The sequence below is a fragment of the Cherax quadricarinatus genome, unplaced genomic scaffold (assembly GCF_038502225.1).
Source record: "Cherax quadricarinatus isolate ZL_2023a unplaced genomic scaffold, ASM3850222v1 Contig23, whole genome shotgun sequence".
NCBI classification, from domain to species: domain Eukaryota; kingdom Metazoa; phylum Arthropoda; class Malacostraca; order Decapoda; family Parastacidae; genus Cherax; species Cherax quadricarinatus.
The window spans coordinates 424,298-440,310 of NW_027195049.1; the positions used below are offsets into that span (position 1 = coordinate 424,298).

A 16,013-nucleotide genomic window follows, 5' to 3' on the forward strand; every position below is an offset into this window, starting at 1 on the left:
ACCAGGCCACGGGGGTCAACGCCTCAGTGGCCCGGTCCATGGTATACTCCAGGTCCAGATATACTCTAGGTATAACCCTGGTCAACCACCTGAAGAAACTGGAAAAGGTCCAAAGATATACAACCAGACTAGTGCCAGAACTGAGAAGAATGAACTATGAGGAGAAGTTGAAGGAAATGAACCTGACTTCTTTAGAGGAGAGACACGATCACTATGTGCAAAATCATAACCTGCACTTAGGAGAAAGAGACTTAGGACGACGCTTTGGTCCAACTTCAACCATTAACAAGCCACTATGACGAAGATGAGGGAGCCAGTATATACTGTATAGGCAAGGAGGGCAGGGATGAGATAAAGAGAGGAAGAAAGAAGTGGAGAAGCAGTAGTGGGGGTAATGCTGGTAGTGGAAGTAGCAGTGGAACAGGTATGCAGGTAGTGGAAGTAGCAGTGGAACAGGTATGCAGGTAGTGGAAGTAGCAGTGGAGGTAACACTGGTATTGGAAGTAGCAGTGGTGGAGGTAATGCTGGTAGTGGTAGTAGCAGTGGTGGAGGTAACACTAGTAGTGGAAGTAGCAGTGGTGGAGGTAATGTTGGTAGTGGAAGTAGCAGTGGTGGAGGTAATGCTGGTAGTGGAAGTAGCAGTGGTGGAGGTAATGCTGGTAGTGGAAGTAGCAGTGGTGGAGGTAATGCTGGTAGTGGAAGTAGCAGTGAAGGTAACACTGGTATTGGAAGTAGCAGTGGTGGAGGTAATGCTGGTAGTGATAGTAGCAGTGGTGGAGGTAACACTGGTAGTGGAAGTAGCAGTGGTGGAGGTAATGCTGGTAGTGGAAGTAGCAGTGGTGGAGGTAACACTGGTAGTGGAAGTAGCAGTGGTGGAGGTAATGCTGGTAGTGGAAGTAGCAGTGGTAGTAATAGAAGAGTAAGGGTAAGTACAAAAAATAACACTGCAGGAGAGCTACTGGCCCATAAGGGTGGAACCAAAAACACAAGGGGATAAAAACTGGACAGAACATACCTAGGCAGAAGAAAGATGAAAATAGAGGAAAGGAGAAGAGGTAGGGAGAGAAGAAAGGCTCAGGTGAAGTCACAAGTGTTCTGAAGTTTGGAGCATCTGACAATGTAATGAGAAAGGAAGTCATCTACAGAGACAAACCCAGAACTGAGATTCATACAGGGAAAGTTGTGTGTAAGTGACGATTGAACAAGATGATGACTGTGAAGGCTAGAAGTAGGGTAGACAGCATCTGTGAAGGCTAGAAGTAGGGTAGACAGCATCTGTGAAGGCTAGAAGTAGGGTAGACAGCATCTGTGAAGGTTAGAAATAAGGTAGACAGCATCTGTGAAGGCTAGAAGTAGAATAGACAGCATCTGTGAAGGCTAGAAGTAGGGTAGACAGCATCTGTGAAGGCTAGAAGTAGGGTAGACAGCATCTGTGAAGGCTAGAAGTAGGGTAGACAGCATCTGTGAAGGCTAGAAGTAGGATAGACAGCATCTGTGAAGGTTAGAAGTAGGGTAGACAGCATCTGTGAAGGTTAGAAATAGGGTAGACAGCATCTGTGAAGGCTAGAAGATCTGAGACAGCATCTATGAAGGTTAGAATTAGGGTAGACAGCATCTGTGAATGCTAGAAATAGGGTAGACAGCATCTGTGAAGGCTAGAAGTAGAATAGACAGCATCTGTGAAGGTTAGAAGTAGGGTAGACAGCATCTGTGAAGGTTAGAAATAGGGTAGACAGCATCTGTGAAGGCTAGAAGATCTGAGACAGCATCCATGAAGGCTAGAAGTAGGATAGACAGCATCTGTGAAGACTAGAAGTAGGATAGACAGCATCTGTGAAGGCTAGAAGTAGGATAGACAGCATCTGTGAAGGCTAGAAGTAGGGTAGACAGCATCTGTGAATAATAATAATAATAATAATAATAATAATACTTTATTTCACCACGATACAGTGGAACCTTGGTTTTCGTATGCCCCAGTTTTTGTAGAATTCGGTTTTTGACGACTTTTTTCGTTGAAATTTTGTCCCAGTTTTCGTACATCCATTTGGTTTTCGTAGAGTTGAAAATAGTCTGTATCAAACACGTCCGCTTGACTCGGCCAATAATCCATTGTTTTTTGTGGTTGTTTATTGAGTGCAACTGCTAAATAAGCCACCATGCCTACAGAATTCTCCAAGGCCAATGGTATTGATGACTCGACAGACATTTTTCTTAACAAACTACTTAGACTATACAACAAACATTGTCCTATAAAAACGAAACAGATCACAAACAAACGGCTTGGTTGCCCATGGCTAACCAGCACCATTCTGAAATCCATTGATAAGAAACACCAATATGAAAAGCAATATAGACAGGGCTTAATACACAAAGATATTCTTAAACACTATTCATCAGTCCTCACCAAAGTAATAAAGAAAGCCAAACAACTATACTACTCCAGTAGATTCACAGACACTAGAGGAGATATAAAAAAGACCTGGAAAACACTCTCTCAGATTCTAGGGACCCACAAACTGAAAAAAAACAAGAATATTGTCCTAACTAAACCTAATGAAACACCACTGCAACCCACCGACACAGCTAACAAGATAAACGACTTCTTCTCAACCATAGGTTCTAATCTCGCCAATAAAATCCCACGTACCAATGCCCATGCCGGGGACTACCTAGATGGGAATTTCCCAAATTCCTTCTATCTTGCTCCAACTGAGCCCACGGAAGTCACCGAGATTATAAAGTCACTTAAAAATAACTCAGGGAATCTGTCTCATGTCCCACCATTATTGTACAAGAGAGTGGCCCATGTCCTCTCGCATACTATCTCATTGCTTTTTAACAAGTCATTAGAAGCTAGCACCTTCCCGAAACTACTCAAGACGGCAAGGGTTACACCTATACATAAAGGTGGTGACCCTACAGATTTAACCCTTTGACTGTCGCGGCCGTATATATACGTCTTACGAGGTACCGTGTTTGACGTATATATACTCATAAATTCTAGCGGCTTCAAATCAAGCAGGAGAAAGCTGGTAGGCCCACATGTGAGAGAATGGGTCTGTGTGGTCAGTGTGCACCATATAAAAAAAATCCTGGAGCACGCAGTGCATAATGAGAAAAAAAAACTCCGACCGTTTTTTTTAATTAAAATGCCGACTTTGTGGTCTATTTTCGTATAGTATTTATGGTTGTATTCTCATTTTCTTGGTCTCATTTGATAGAATGGAAAACATATTATAGAAGTAGAGGTGATTTTGATTGAATTTACTATAAAAAGAACCTGGAAATGGAGCTCAAAGTAGGGGAAATGTTTGATTTTTGCCAATGTTCAAAAGTAAACAAATGATGTCATTGTCCAATAAATGTCCAACTAGCCATTCTAATATGCAGTCATGAATGGATTGATGTTATTTATACAATTATTACAGTATTGCAGTAGTCTGCATAATAGTAAGTCTTCTATTTTTTGTTTGAATAAAAATTCAAAATAGAAAGCAAGAGTAATATCAGAGGGGCCTGGAGACATGACTGATGAACAAAGAAAATGTTATTTTAGAGCCAGGAATGTCTGCATTGTTCATTCTGGACCTTATTTTGAAATTATCATATTTTTTAATTTTCGTGAAATTGGCCAAATTGCAAATTTCTGACCACATTATTGGGTAGTTGAAATCGGTAAATGGGCAGTTTCTTGTACTCAATCGATAGAAAAAATGGACTTCTAAAGAAATAGCTATGAGTTTGGTCGACTGGAACAATGGAATTAGCCGAAAATAGGGCTCAAAGTGGGCGAAATCACCGATTTGTAAATATCGCTGAGGTCGCTAACTTTGCGAGAGCATAATTCCATCAGTTTTCCATCAAATTTAATTTTTTTTGGTGTCATTACAATCGGGAAAAGATTCTCTATCATTTCATAAGAAAAAATAATTTTTTTTTTTTTTAAATTTTGCGACACCAGGAGACACCTCAGGATTTGGGGTTGCGACAGTCAAAGGGTTAAACAACTATAGGCCAATATCAAACTTACCATTGCTATCCAAAATCTTTGAGAAACTCGTGCACAGGAGACTATATTCATTTATAACGTCACAAAACATACTGCCAATTTGGATTCAGGAAAAATAAAAGCACTAACGATGCAATTATAAAAATGCTAGATCTGCTTTACACAGCATTGGAAAATAAGGAATATCCACTAGGAATTTTTATTGACCTAAGAAAAGCTTTTGACACAGTAGACCCCGGCATCCTACTCCACAAACTTGACCATTATGGTATAAGAGGCCATGCGCTTGCATATTTCAAATCTTACCTTACGAATAGGTATCAGTATGTCACCATTAAAGACACAGCATCAACAACACAGCCACTTGATACTGGAGTTCTGCAGGGAAGTGTCCTTGGTCCCCTGCTCTTCCTCATATACATCAATGATCTTCCAAACGTATCTCGACACCTGAACCCCATTCTCTTTGCTGATGACACGACTTATGTCATCTCTCACCCTAATCTTGCAACCCTCAACATCATTGTTAATGAGGAGCTGATCAAAATATCGACTTGGATGACAGCCAATAAACTTACACTTAACGTTGACATTATGTTTGGTAGCAGAGCAGGAGATGCGCAAATTAACATTAAGATCGACAACACTCTAATTACCAGGCATAATGAGGGCAAATTCCTAGGCCTATACCTCAACAACAACCTGAACTTCAGCACCCATATCCAACACATAACCAAAAAAGTATCCAAAACGGTTGGGATCCTCTCCAAGATACGATACTACGTGCCGCAAACTGCCCTTCTCACACTATACCATTCACTTATATATCCATACCTCACCTATGCTATCTGTGCTTGGGGTTCAACTGCAGCAACACACCTAAAGCCAATAATAACCCAACAAAAAGCCGCAGTAAGAATAATCACTAAATCCCATCCCTGGCAACACACCCCCCCCACTCTTCATAGATCTAAACTTACTCCCTGTTCAGTACATCCACACTTACTACTGTGCAATCTACATCTACAGGACCTTAAATTCCAATATTAACCTTGACCTAAAACACTTTCTTGATAGTTGTGACAGAACCCACAGGCACAACACCAGACACAAACATCTCTATGACATTCCCCGTGTCCGACTAAACCTTTACAAAAATTCAATGTATGTCAAAGGCCCTAAAATCTGGAACACCCTACCTGAAAATTCCAAAACTGCAGACACATTCATCACCTTCAAAACTACCATCAGAAAACATCTTATCTCCCTGATACACCCTGTCAACTAATAATACGAATACCACCTGGTGGTTCACACTTACACTCACTCACCCATTTGACCATAAACAGAAATACCAATCTCAATCTCAAAATAATGAATCTTAACTAGTCAAAAGTTGGCCTGTGATACTCCAATACTGAAACTATGTATAGTGCCAAAACAAAAGCATTCACATTGCTAAACTCACAACTAGTATTTAGTCACTTAGCCATAATACCAACTTATCTCATAATTCTGTAACATTTTAAACCTAAGATTTAATATAAGTCTGCCCGAAATGCCTAGCCATGCTAGGCGTTCTAGTGGTACACTCTGTAATTATTATTTTACTACATGTAAACCACACAATAACCAAATTCTGTAAACTCAGCATTGTAATACTTATAGAGAATAAAGTTTGAATTGAATTGAATGAGACCAAAGAATGTTTCGAGTGCCAGCCCTTTGATGAAGAAGGTGAGAAACACGATAGAATTCAAGAAAGAACTTGTAGCAAAGTATAAAAGTGGTGTACACATGTTTATATGCTATGTAATGTGTTTCTTATATAATTTCGAAGAAAATATCATAGATGGATTAATGAAAATGTCCATATTAGCATAAAATAAGACATTTAATGTGCCCAAGAGTGATTATTATTAGTATTACGTAGTGTTTTCTCTCCGCCCGGCAGCCACACCTCCATAGCATATAAACATAGCATGTTTATATACCAGGCGAAGGGAAAACATTATGTTTTCTTTGGTCCAGCACCAAAGAAAACGTGTATGAATGTGCTTTTGGCCCAGTCACTCCCGCTTTTGTTTACAATTCTTAGCATGAATTATTCATTACTTCTCCCTTCATTTATGATGGCATCTAAAGGTAGTAGTTGTTAGAAACGATTAAATTCAGTGAACAAGGTATGTTAATGGTAATAATATGGCTCTGGGCTGCAGTTTAAGTAGCTGGTAGGTGTAGCCCAGGCTACACCTACCGGCTACCTGCACTGACTTCCCACAAATACGTAAATACTACTCACCTCTTGTCGAACATTAAGACGGATTAATTGGATTTACATTATTTCTTACGGAAAATGTTGCTGCAGTTTTCATAGGATTCAGTTTTCGTCAGACTTTATCGAACAGATTAATCGTGAAAACCAAGGTTCCACTGTGCAATGTTTATGCGAAGGTGAATGACATTTTGGTATACATTCAAAAAGCCCCTTAATATGCAGAGCATTTCAGGCAAACTTCAGAGTGACTTAAGATTAATAAGGCGATATGAATAATTGTATACAGTCACTTGGGTGAGTGTAAGTATAAATTTAGGAGTTACAGTGAATACAAGAGAATTGAATATCTTATTAGTTCATGCTATATGGGTATTATCAAGTTTAATTGGTAAGGTATTACAGGTTTGGTTATTAACCTAAAGAGGACACAATTTTTTAATGTTTGGGAGAATTACAGATACTGAGAGATTATATTGTTTTACGTCTGTTCGGGACGTTGAGAATGTGGGTATGTAGTTTTCATATACAGTAATGCCCTGGTATCTGCAGGGGATACCTTCCAAGACCTACCGTGGATAACCGAGACCATGGATAGTAGCGAACCTTACATATAAGTCATTTTTCATTTGCGTACATACCTACGATAAAGTTTAATTGATAAATTAGGCACAAAAAGTCAAGAATCATCACTTTTCCACGGATGGGAACCACTACACAGCTTCTCTTAGGCTTTGAAGAACTACCACCATCACTACGTTTGCACATTTGGGTCATTATTAAGCAAAATTAAGAGTTGTTTGAAGGGTTATTTTTGGGTCACAGTAAACCGTGGATACAGAATCCATGGATACAAAATCTGTGGATACGGGGGTCCTTTTGTATTTAGCTGATGCTATGTTTGGGAGAAAAGATGTTTTTTAATAGTAGGTTTGAAGATACTTGCTGAGACAGTGGCTCTGGAGATTTCCAGCAGAGAGTTCCAGATTTTGGGTCCTTTTATGTGCACTGAATTTTTGAAGAGATTTAACTGGACACGGGGAATGTCAGAGATTTTTGTGCCATGTATTGTGTGTGTGTGAGTCCTGTTGCAAATATCAAGAAAGTGCTTCAGGTTGGGATTAATGTTAGAATTTATTGTTTTTAATGTTAGAATTTATTGTTCTTAATGTTAGAATTTATTGTTCTTAACCCTTAAACTGTCCAAACGTAGATCCACATTTGCACGCATAGCGCTCCGAACGTAGATCTACTATTTTTTTTACATTGTTTCTTATGGAGAAAATTAAGGTCGGAGCGCTACGCGCACAAACATAAATCTACGTTTGAACAGTTTAAGGGTTAATGTTAGAATTTATTGTTCTTAATGTTAGAATTTGTTAGAATATATTATTTTTTTTAATTCACAGAATGTAATACTATATTATTTTGTTAGATTTACAAACTATAGCATTTTTTTTATTTTACAAAATGGAGTATTTTGTCTGATTTACGAATTTTAATATTTATATACTTTTGTTTCTTGAAACAACATACTGAAAAATTTCTTAATTGCAGATGATTACTGGCACAGCAGAAAACACAATGAGTCATTAAGATGAGAGGGACAGTGTGGATTGAGTGTCATGCATGCGTCTCATGGGTGTGATCACGTGCTCAGACCTCATGAACCCCTCCGCCAATGTTACCTATACACACAAGAAGTTCAAAAGGGCCCCAATCGAGGCCTGTGACACTGTGGAAAAGCAGCAACAGCCCCACCACGACGAGAATGGAAGGAGCAGCAAGACGGCATCCTCGACGGTACTTGTGAGATCAAACAAAGCATCAGTGTTAGGGGCTCCGTCGCCCATTAATGGTTTCCTCTCCACGCCGGTGGCGAATAATTTCTCCGGAAGTGGCGTTCAGTTCTCCTTGGAATCTGACGACAGTAAAAAGAAAAATGGAAATAGTGGTGGCAAGTACAAATGTGAGTATTGTGGGGTGGGGTGTGCTAAACCCTCAGTGTTGGACAAACACATCCGCACCCACACCAATGAGCGGCCGTATAGCTGCGAACAATGTAGCGTAGCCTTTAAAACCAAGAGTAACTATTTGAAACATACCAGATCCCGAGCCCATGCCCTTAGGTGTGATGGCGGGGGTCAGGACGGCAGTGACGGGACGGTAGAATCCAGCGACAATCTTGACATAGAGGGAGATGAAGGCTCCCGCTGCCCCAGTCGAGAAACTGGGCAGCAGTGCCAACCTGCTGACCTTTCTGTGGGTCATGTTTCCACCCTGGAGCAGCCAGCGAGCATCACTGCTACCTCCTCGGCCGCCAGAATATATCAAGAAGATGGCAAAGATCGAGGCAATTTTATATACAAGCCCAAGTTCCGCGTTTGTGCTCAGTATTCACCCCAGGAGGAGAGCGGGCCTAAGAGACAGTCTCCTCCAATACAAAGACAGTTGTCAACCCCACCTCAGGATGTCACTACATTTGACAGTAATGTCATCAACACTCCGACATATCAAGTGCTTGCTGCCTCTACCCTCAGTCACCCTGGCCAGGGTGCTCACTCCAGTCCCAGGCCTCACTCCCCAAATCCTTCCAGCGTTCCTAAGCAATGCCTTCCTCCACTAGATATTCGGGCGGCCAACAGGAAGGATGATGGAGCGACATCTGCTCAGCGGAACTCTGTGGTGGCCTCTCAGACTGTAAGTTCTCTGTGGAAAGGGATGAAGTCTCCTAGTCCAGATTTAGTCGGGCAACATATCACTAAATTGATTGTTGAAAATCAAGCCATCGTGGAGACCCACAACCCGCTGTGGTCTCGGCGTTACAGGCGCCAGAACAGCCTCGGCTCTTCATCAAGCGAGAGCGACGGGTCCGGCAGCGGTAAAAGTCGAAGATACAATCTTGCAGATTCAAATTTAAAAAATGTTAAATCTGCTTCTGTAACCCTTCCTGCTTGTTCAGGGCCTGTGCAGCCATACTCCCGTGAGAGAAGTCATTCCCTCGCTGCTGAACCCATCATGGTTGAGGCACGGTCTTCGTACAGTCCCAGTCTTCCACCCACCCCACATCTGCCTCTTGCTCAGCCGCCTCCAGTAGCCACCCCAATCAGTGCTTCCAAACCTTCCATATCATCACAAGGACCTACTACCTCTTATTCTCAGTCTGCCCCAACCTTCACTGCCTCCCATGTGACTATGGTTGACTTCAACATGTCTGATGCATCACGCAAGCGGTGCATCTCTGAGGGCCCTTGTGTTGCTCGAGACTTATCAAAGAGTCGATTAATGCCTCTCGACGATCCACCTCTTCTACAGCAGCATCCACAAAACCCTGAGGGATCAGTTATCAAAAACCTTCTCTTAACTGCCCGTGCTGGCATTGCAAATGCTATTGACCAAAACTTAGAGAGACAGGAACATAGCAGGAGGTGCAGCCAGGCTGTTACACTGGGTGACATTGGCTCTCTCACGTGTTTAAGATGTAGAATACCTTTTCGAAATCCTGAGGACCTGGAATACCATCTTCGCCATTACTGTGGACAGAGACCAAGCACTGGAAGCGAAAGAGGGACTCCAGACTCAATCAAGAGTAGTGATGGGGGACGTTGGTCGGGGGAGAAAGAAGCAGCTCTGGATCTGCAGAAAAAAAACGAGTATGTGGACCAACACGACCGTGAGCGTTCATCATCAAGAGGATCATCAGTTGGGGAAACGCCACAAAGACGAGGCTCGGAGGACGATTTTAAATACCACTCTGACCTCTCACCGAAGGTATACAGGAGTAAATCGGCTCCAGAGGGCGCTCCACCCCCTACTAAGAAAAGAAAAATGTCTGATATTGATTCTGTGGCACAGGAAAGATCCAGGTATTTCTCATCAACATTTTCTAAGGGACAAGGGGGGAATAAAAATGAGTCTTGTATAAAATTAATGGATGACATAAATAAACAAAAACTCAATAACCATCACCTCTTTGGTGGGGAAGTTCAAATCTGCGACGGAAATGAATTCAAAACCATGAGGATAGATCCCGGCCAACACCCGAGTCCAGCCATTGATATCTGCATCCCCCCACAGCAACTGGGTGGCAGTATCCCCAAAGCAGAAGTATCCGTTCCAACATCAGTGGTGGTGACTATTGCCAAGTCAGGTCTCAACTCCGGCGGAACGATGGTTCAGGTAGAGAATCAGACAAGCACATCGTCTACCAAAACTATTCCAACCTTAGTGAATTCATCATTGAACCGTGAACAGTCTGTTCTTTCACAGAACATGGCAAAGGCAGCTCATCCTCCAGATGTGTATAATACAGATACCAGCCAGTTTGCATATTCACCATCATTTTTACAATACGCTCCGCCTCTCCAGCTGCCCAACCTGGCCATTCCTGGAATTCCAACTCCCGATTTGGGAGGCCTGTCCTTTTCTGGCTATTCTCCTCGTGTCCCTGGCCAAGCATTTCTTCATAGTCAGGCATCCCTCATGCACGGGATGCTGGGAAATCACAAATCGACTAGTGTGCGATCCCCGGTAGCATCTAGGGCTTCTCCACGAAGCTTTCCAGCAAGTGCAGCAGGTGGAATGTTGAATTCGGGAACTACGGGGGGAATATCAGGAGGTTCATCAAGTTCTGGAGGTTCGGGAGGACTCTCTGGAGGTTCGTCAAGTTCTGGAGGTACTCGTGGAGGTGTGAGTGATGCTACTGTAGAAGATGCTGCTGGGGGATCTCAAACCTTTTTAGTTAAAGAGAAGGAAAGAGAGCAGCAGAAGAGGCAGGGCAAGTTGCCGTCTGCTGGGTATCCCTCCCTCATACCCGTTGGGGATGAGAAGGTCCCTTATGTGCCAGGGATCCCAGGACCCTATTCCCAGGGCAGTGTGTTGCATCCTCCAGCTCACACCGTGCAGAGAAGCCCATTGATAGCAGTCGCTCCTGTCTCGGCACCTGTGCCATCAACTGCACCTGTCTCCTCTGTTCCATCTCTTCCAGCTTTAATATGCCCATCTAGGGAGAAGAACCTGACAGTACCTAAGTTAAAAGAGGTACCCAGAGACCTCACAAGCAGCCCAATGAGGGAGTGTGGTCACTCGCTGTCTAGTAATGTCAAGGTCTCTCATCGTCTCTCTCCAAGAATGTCATCAGTTATTGGGAAAGCTCCCGAAGTTCGATCCATTAACCCGGAGATACGAATTCATCCGGTAAAGTCGGATGCAGCGCCAGAGATGAAGACTTCGGAAAGGCTTGTGACTCCTCACGAAGAGCAGAGTTACGACAATGGCTCAAAAGACGACTCGTCTGACTCTGAAGAATTCCTGCCGCCTCGGAAACGTCCAAACTTTTTGGCACTAAAACCTCAAGCGTATATGCCGAAATCTTCTCTAGCATTGATTGGGACAACCCTAGTCAGTCCTGACACCCCACGACCTAAGAAAAGTTGTGTACAAATGCTTCTGAATGGATCAGCCTATACTTATTTAGGACACAAAGTCTCTACAAAGTCATATTTTTGTTGCATTTATAGACAACAGCCAATGTATGTACCTCAGTCTACTGACCCTAAGCTGTCTATGTACTCTAATTGGCAGATTAGAAAGCCAGCAGATGACAATCCTTTCAAATTGACGCCATATCAGGGTATGGGGCTCTACGAGTCGAGAAAATACGACCCAGCTTATACAATTGCAAAGCCTAAAGAGTTAGACTTAATTCAGACTCATTCATCGTACTGGACATTTAAGCAAGAGAAAGAGAAAGATAAAGAAGTGGAAGAAATAAAATCAAAGGAGAAAGATGGGAAGGATATCAAAAGCGAAGAGTCCTGTAGTAAAGTGTGTGAGCAAAGCTGCAGCGAAGGCAGCAGTGCCTCGGTGAAGCGCGAGAGTGATGATGACAGCGTAGGCTCTCCTTGTAAGGTCACCGACGAGGCTGAGGGCTCAGATAGCGGTTCGGCCAAGCGGATCAAAATTTTTGAAGGGGGCTTTAAGAGCAGTGAAGACTACACGTACGTCAGGGGTCGTGGCAGGGGCAGGTACGTGTGTGAGGCATGTGGGATTCGCTGCAAGAAACCCTCTATGCTCAAAAAACACATCCGTACACACACCGACCTGCGACCCTACGCTTGTGGTCACTGTTCTTTTAGGTAAGTCTTGTATAATTAGCATCTGTAGTTATTTTTTTAATACACCAGCTGTCTTCCACCGAGGCATTGAGTAATTTATACAGGAGGTGTTACTAGCTCCTTGTTACTGGCATTTAGTACAGTGGACCCCCGCATAACGATCACCTCCGAATGCGACCAATTATGTAAGTGTATTTATGTAAGTGCGTTTGTACGTGTATGTTTGGGGGTCTGAAATGGACTAATCTACTTCACAATATTCCTTATGGGAACAAATTCGGTCAGTACTGGAGTGAAAAAAATATCGTTAACTGGGGGTCCACTGTATTTTATACAGGAAAAAATGAAAATGAAAAAGTTTGTTTTCATTTTAAGTTTACAGTTTGTGGTTTACATGTTATAAAATATTAATTACAAAGAAGGCCACTAGCATGCCTCGGCATTTCGGGCAGACTAATACTGATTCTTACTATATATTAAAGGGGTTACTAGCCCCTTGGTCCCGGTATGTTAGTTGCCTCTTACGATACGCATGACTTACGGAGGAAGAATTCTGTTCCACTTCCCCATGGAGATAAGAGGAAATAAACAAGAACAAGAATTATGAAGAAAATCGAAGAAAACTCAGATGGGTGTGTATGTGTATACAGCCTCTCCTCACTTAACAACGGAGTTCCGTTCCTGAGACTACGTCATTAAACGAATTCGTAGCTAAGTGAGGAGCATACTATAATGGTAGTGAGTTTGTGTCAACCATCTTTGATATTGTTTTAATGTCACCTTTGCACCATTTATAACATTTCTGGTATATATATACAGTAGTGTACTGTATATTGTAATAAACAGAAGAGACAAAATCAGCTCTAATATACATTATTTAGGTATGAATACTGGTCAGAGAGCCCGTCGTAAGTCTGAGGCGTCGGTAAACGAGTACATCACTAAGTGAGGAGAGGCTGTATACACAAGTACAATTATTATAATAATTATTGTTATTATTATTTGGGGAGCTGATATATTTTTTTGAGTTTTTACTATTTCTCGATCCCTCAACACCACTCCTGAGTATTGACTATATAAATAAATTTTTTTATTGTTTATACAGTACGAAAATAAAGTAGTCGACGAGTAATAAAGTATCGTTAGGCACAAAATAAAGTTGCTGGTGGGCAGTGTATTTTGGGTCAGCTAATGTATCACAAAAACCTGATGCAATAAGCTGAGGGTTTTGAGAGAGTTTGGGAAGCCAGTGGAAGGTCTCGGTCAGATGACTAAAAACTCCAGCTGTGGATCATTGTATGACTAAGACCTGCATCAGGAAACACTCGACTTGTGTCTGACAAACCTTACCTAACCTAGCCTAACACTTGTCCTGTTTCCTGACAAATATTACGAACATCAAACTGTAATGTAGACATGCCTCTGGCAAGACAGGGTTGGTGTGAGTGATGGTGAAAGTGTTTCTTCATTTTTGGGTCACCCTGCCTTGGTGGGTGATGGCTGATGTGTCAAAAAAAAAAAATTTGCTAAATGCTTACATTAATTTACATATATGATTTTTAAAATGACCAGCTATCTTATTAAGCTTCTCTGTATAGTGTGATGTTTTATATATGCTAAAAAGCACATTCCAAATTTATTAGTGCAGGCCATGAAGGGCTATCCACGTATGGTTCACTTCTGGAGTTACTTACTCAATCATATTTTGAAAAAAATGGCACCATTGTCGAGGTGCTTGCCTGAAGTATACCTGGAGTATACCTGGGGTATACCTTGGGTATACATGGAGGGTGTTTCGGGGGTCAATGCCTCTGCGACCCACTCCATGACCAGGCCTCCTGGTGCATCATGAAAAACCTGACTCTGTACTATTATTTAAGAGATTACTTTGCAGTTTCTACATAAAAAAATCAATACACATTGACTTGCAGCTTCAAGACGAAGGGGAACCTGACCAAACACCTGAGATCGAAGGCGCACTACAAGCGGTGTGTGGAGATGGGCATTGTACCAGTGCCGACGGTGGTCGATGAAAGTCACGTCAACGAGGAGGCTCTGGCGCTGCAGGTGTGTAGACCTTGTATCTGCAGGTGTGTGGACCTTATATCTGCAGGTGTGTAGACCTTTTATCTGCAGGTGTGTGGACCTTGTATCTGCAGGTGTATAGACATTATATCTGAAGGTGTATAGATCCTATATCTGCAGGTGTGTAGAGAGTGTATATCTGCGACATGTCTATCAAGACACTACCTCCAGTCTAATTGTAAAATCACAAATGCAATATAATGCGACTCTGTATTGACTACATTTAGCCCACACAGATGGGCTTTATCAAGTCACAAATTATATACCTGGATGAATAGCACATGAGTATATATAGTGTGAAGAGTCAAGCGAATAATGTTGGGTAGGTTGGGTTTGAGATGGTCCTGTAAGGGGCTGTAGATCGCTCACATGTTCGTCTTAGTCGTTTGTGCAGAAAGCCCATAGTTATCCAGAGCATTTCATTAAACTTAGGTCTAACTTAAGCCTACAATGGCAGTATCTAAGTAATTGCTTATATATAAGGACAATAAGGGTTTATAACTAGCAGATATATGAATTACAAAGAGAAGATACAAGCAGACAGTTATTACTTAACCCTTTCAGGGTCCGTCCCGTAGATCTACGGCTTTACGGTGAGTGTCCAAACCGTAGATCTACGCCATGAGCTCAGCTCACTCTGATAAACTGTGAGTGGTACATTTGGGCCTAGATATGAGAGAATACATCTATGTGGTATGTGTGCACCACATAAAACAGATCCTGCAGCACGCTGTGTATAATGAGAGTAAAAAAATGAAATCATGATTTTTCGATTAAAACAGCAACTTTGCAGTGTTTTTTCGTATGTTTTTTATAGTTGTATTTGCGATTTCTTGGTCTCATTTGATAGAATGGAAGACATATTACAGAAATAGAGATGATTTTGATTGGTTTTAGCACTGGAAATGGCTTGAAACTGAGCTCAAAGTAGCGGAAATGTTAAATTTTTGCCGATATTCAAGAGTAAACAAACGACCTCACACGTCTAATACACGTCAGCTGGTGGGTCTAATATACATTCACAAATATGGTGATGATATTTATACAATTATTACAATATTGCATAACAGTAAATCTTCTATTTTTTGGTGTGAATAAAAATTCATTATGTGAATAAAAAATCAAAATGAAATTTATTTGTAAAGCCTCAAAACATAACTAATGAACAGAGGAAATGTTAGTTTAGTGCCAGGAATGCCTACATTGTTTATTCTGGACCCTATTTTGAAATTGGAATATTTTGAACTTTGTGTTAAATTGGCCAAATTAACAATTTCCGATCACTTTATTTTGTAGTTGAAACAGTTGACTTGGCGATTTCTTGTGCTCAATCGATAGAATAGAAGTAATACTAGTGAAATAGCTAAGAATTTGGTTGATTGGAATAATGTAATTGGCCTAAAATGGGAGTCAAAGTCAGCAAAATCGCCGATTCGTAAATGTCGCTGACACATCAAAATTCGCGAGAGCATAATTTCGTCAATTTTCCACCAAATTTCGTACTTTTTGTTTTATTACCTTCACAAAA

At 41.6% G+C, this 16,013-nt stretch overlaps 1 protein-coding gene across 3 annotated transcripts in view; it reads left to right on the plus strand.

Moving 5' to 3' along the window:
* shn (schnurri) overlaps window positions 1–16,013 on the plus strand; it is a 98,520-nt gene that overhangs the window by 61,053 nt on the left and 21,454 nt on the right. For all 3 annotated transcript variants that reach the window (XM_070079819.1, XM_070079817.1, XM_070079818.1), the window contains exons 3-4: window positions 7,842–12,421; window positions 14,332–14,467. In XM_070079819.1, coding sequence (XP_069935920.1) covers window positions 7,914–12,421; window positions 14,332–14,467 — 4,644 coding nt within the window. In that variant the 5' untranslated portion in view covers window positions 7,842–7,913. The remainder of the gene's footprint in view (window positions 1–7,841; window positions 12,422–14,331; window positions 14,468–16,013) is intronic.